The following is a 214-nucleotide window of genomic DNA, read 5'->3' as shown; positions in this document are numbered from 1 at the left end:
TCTCTTATTCCCTTCTTCTTTTTCACACCTTTTCATTTTTTAAATCCTTAGTATCCTTAAAACTTGAATATTGCTCACTGAGTTTTTTGGTGATGTTTCTGTGTGTATTAGGCACACCTTCAACTGTTTTCATAATTGAACCATTTCAGATAATGGCCCAAGGTAAGGGCGGCGTTCCTGCTGGGCCTACAACACAGGTCAACAAGCTGGACAA

General features: G+C 39.3%; 1 protein-coding gene across 2 annotated transcripts in view; it reads left to right on the top strand.

Moving 5' to 3' along the window:
* pxnb (paxillin b) overlaps positions 1-214 on the top strand; it is a 19,638-nt gene that overhangs the window by 16,278 nt on the left and 3,146 nt on the right. For both annotated transcript variants that reach the window (XM_032517224.1, XM_032517223.1), the window contains one exon: positions 150-214. This exon is cut by the window's right edge. In XM_032517224.1, the coding sequence (XP_032373115.1) occupies positions 150-214 (65 nt within the window). The remainder of the gene's footprint in view (positions 1-149) is intronic.

This window comes from Etheostoma spectabile, chromosome 5, assembly GCF_008692095.1.
Source record: "Etheostoma spectabile isolate EspeVRDwgs_2016 chromosome 5, UIUC_Espe_1.0, whole genome shotgun sequence".
NCBI lineage: Eukaryota > Metazoa > Chordata > Actinopteri > Perciformes > Percidae > Etheostoma > Etheostoma spectabile.
Note: the sequence above shows the minus strand (reverse complement) of the source record. Positions and strands in the feature narration are given on the sequence as shown.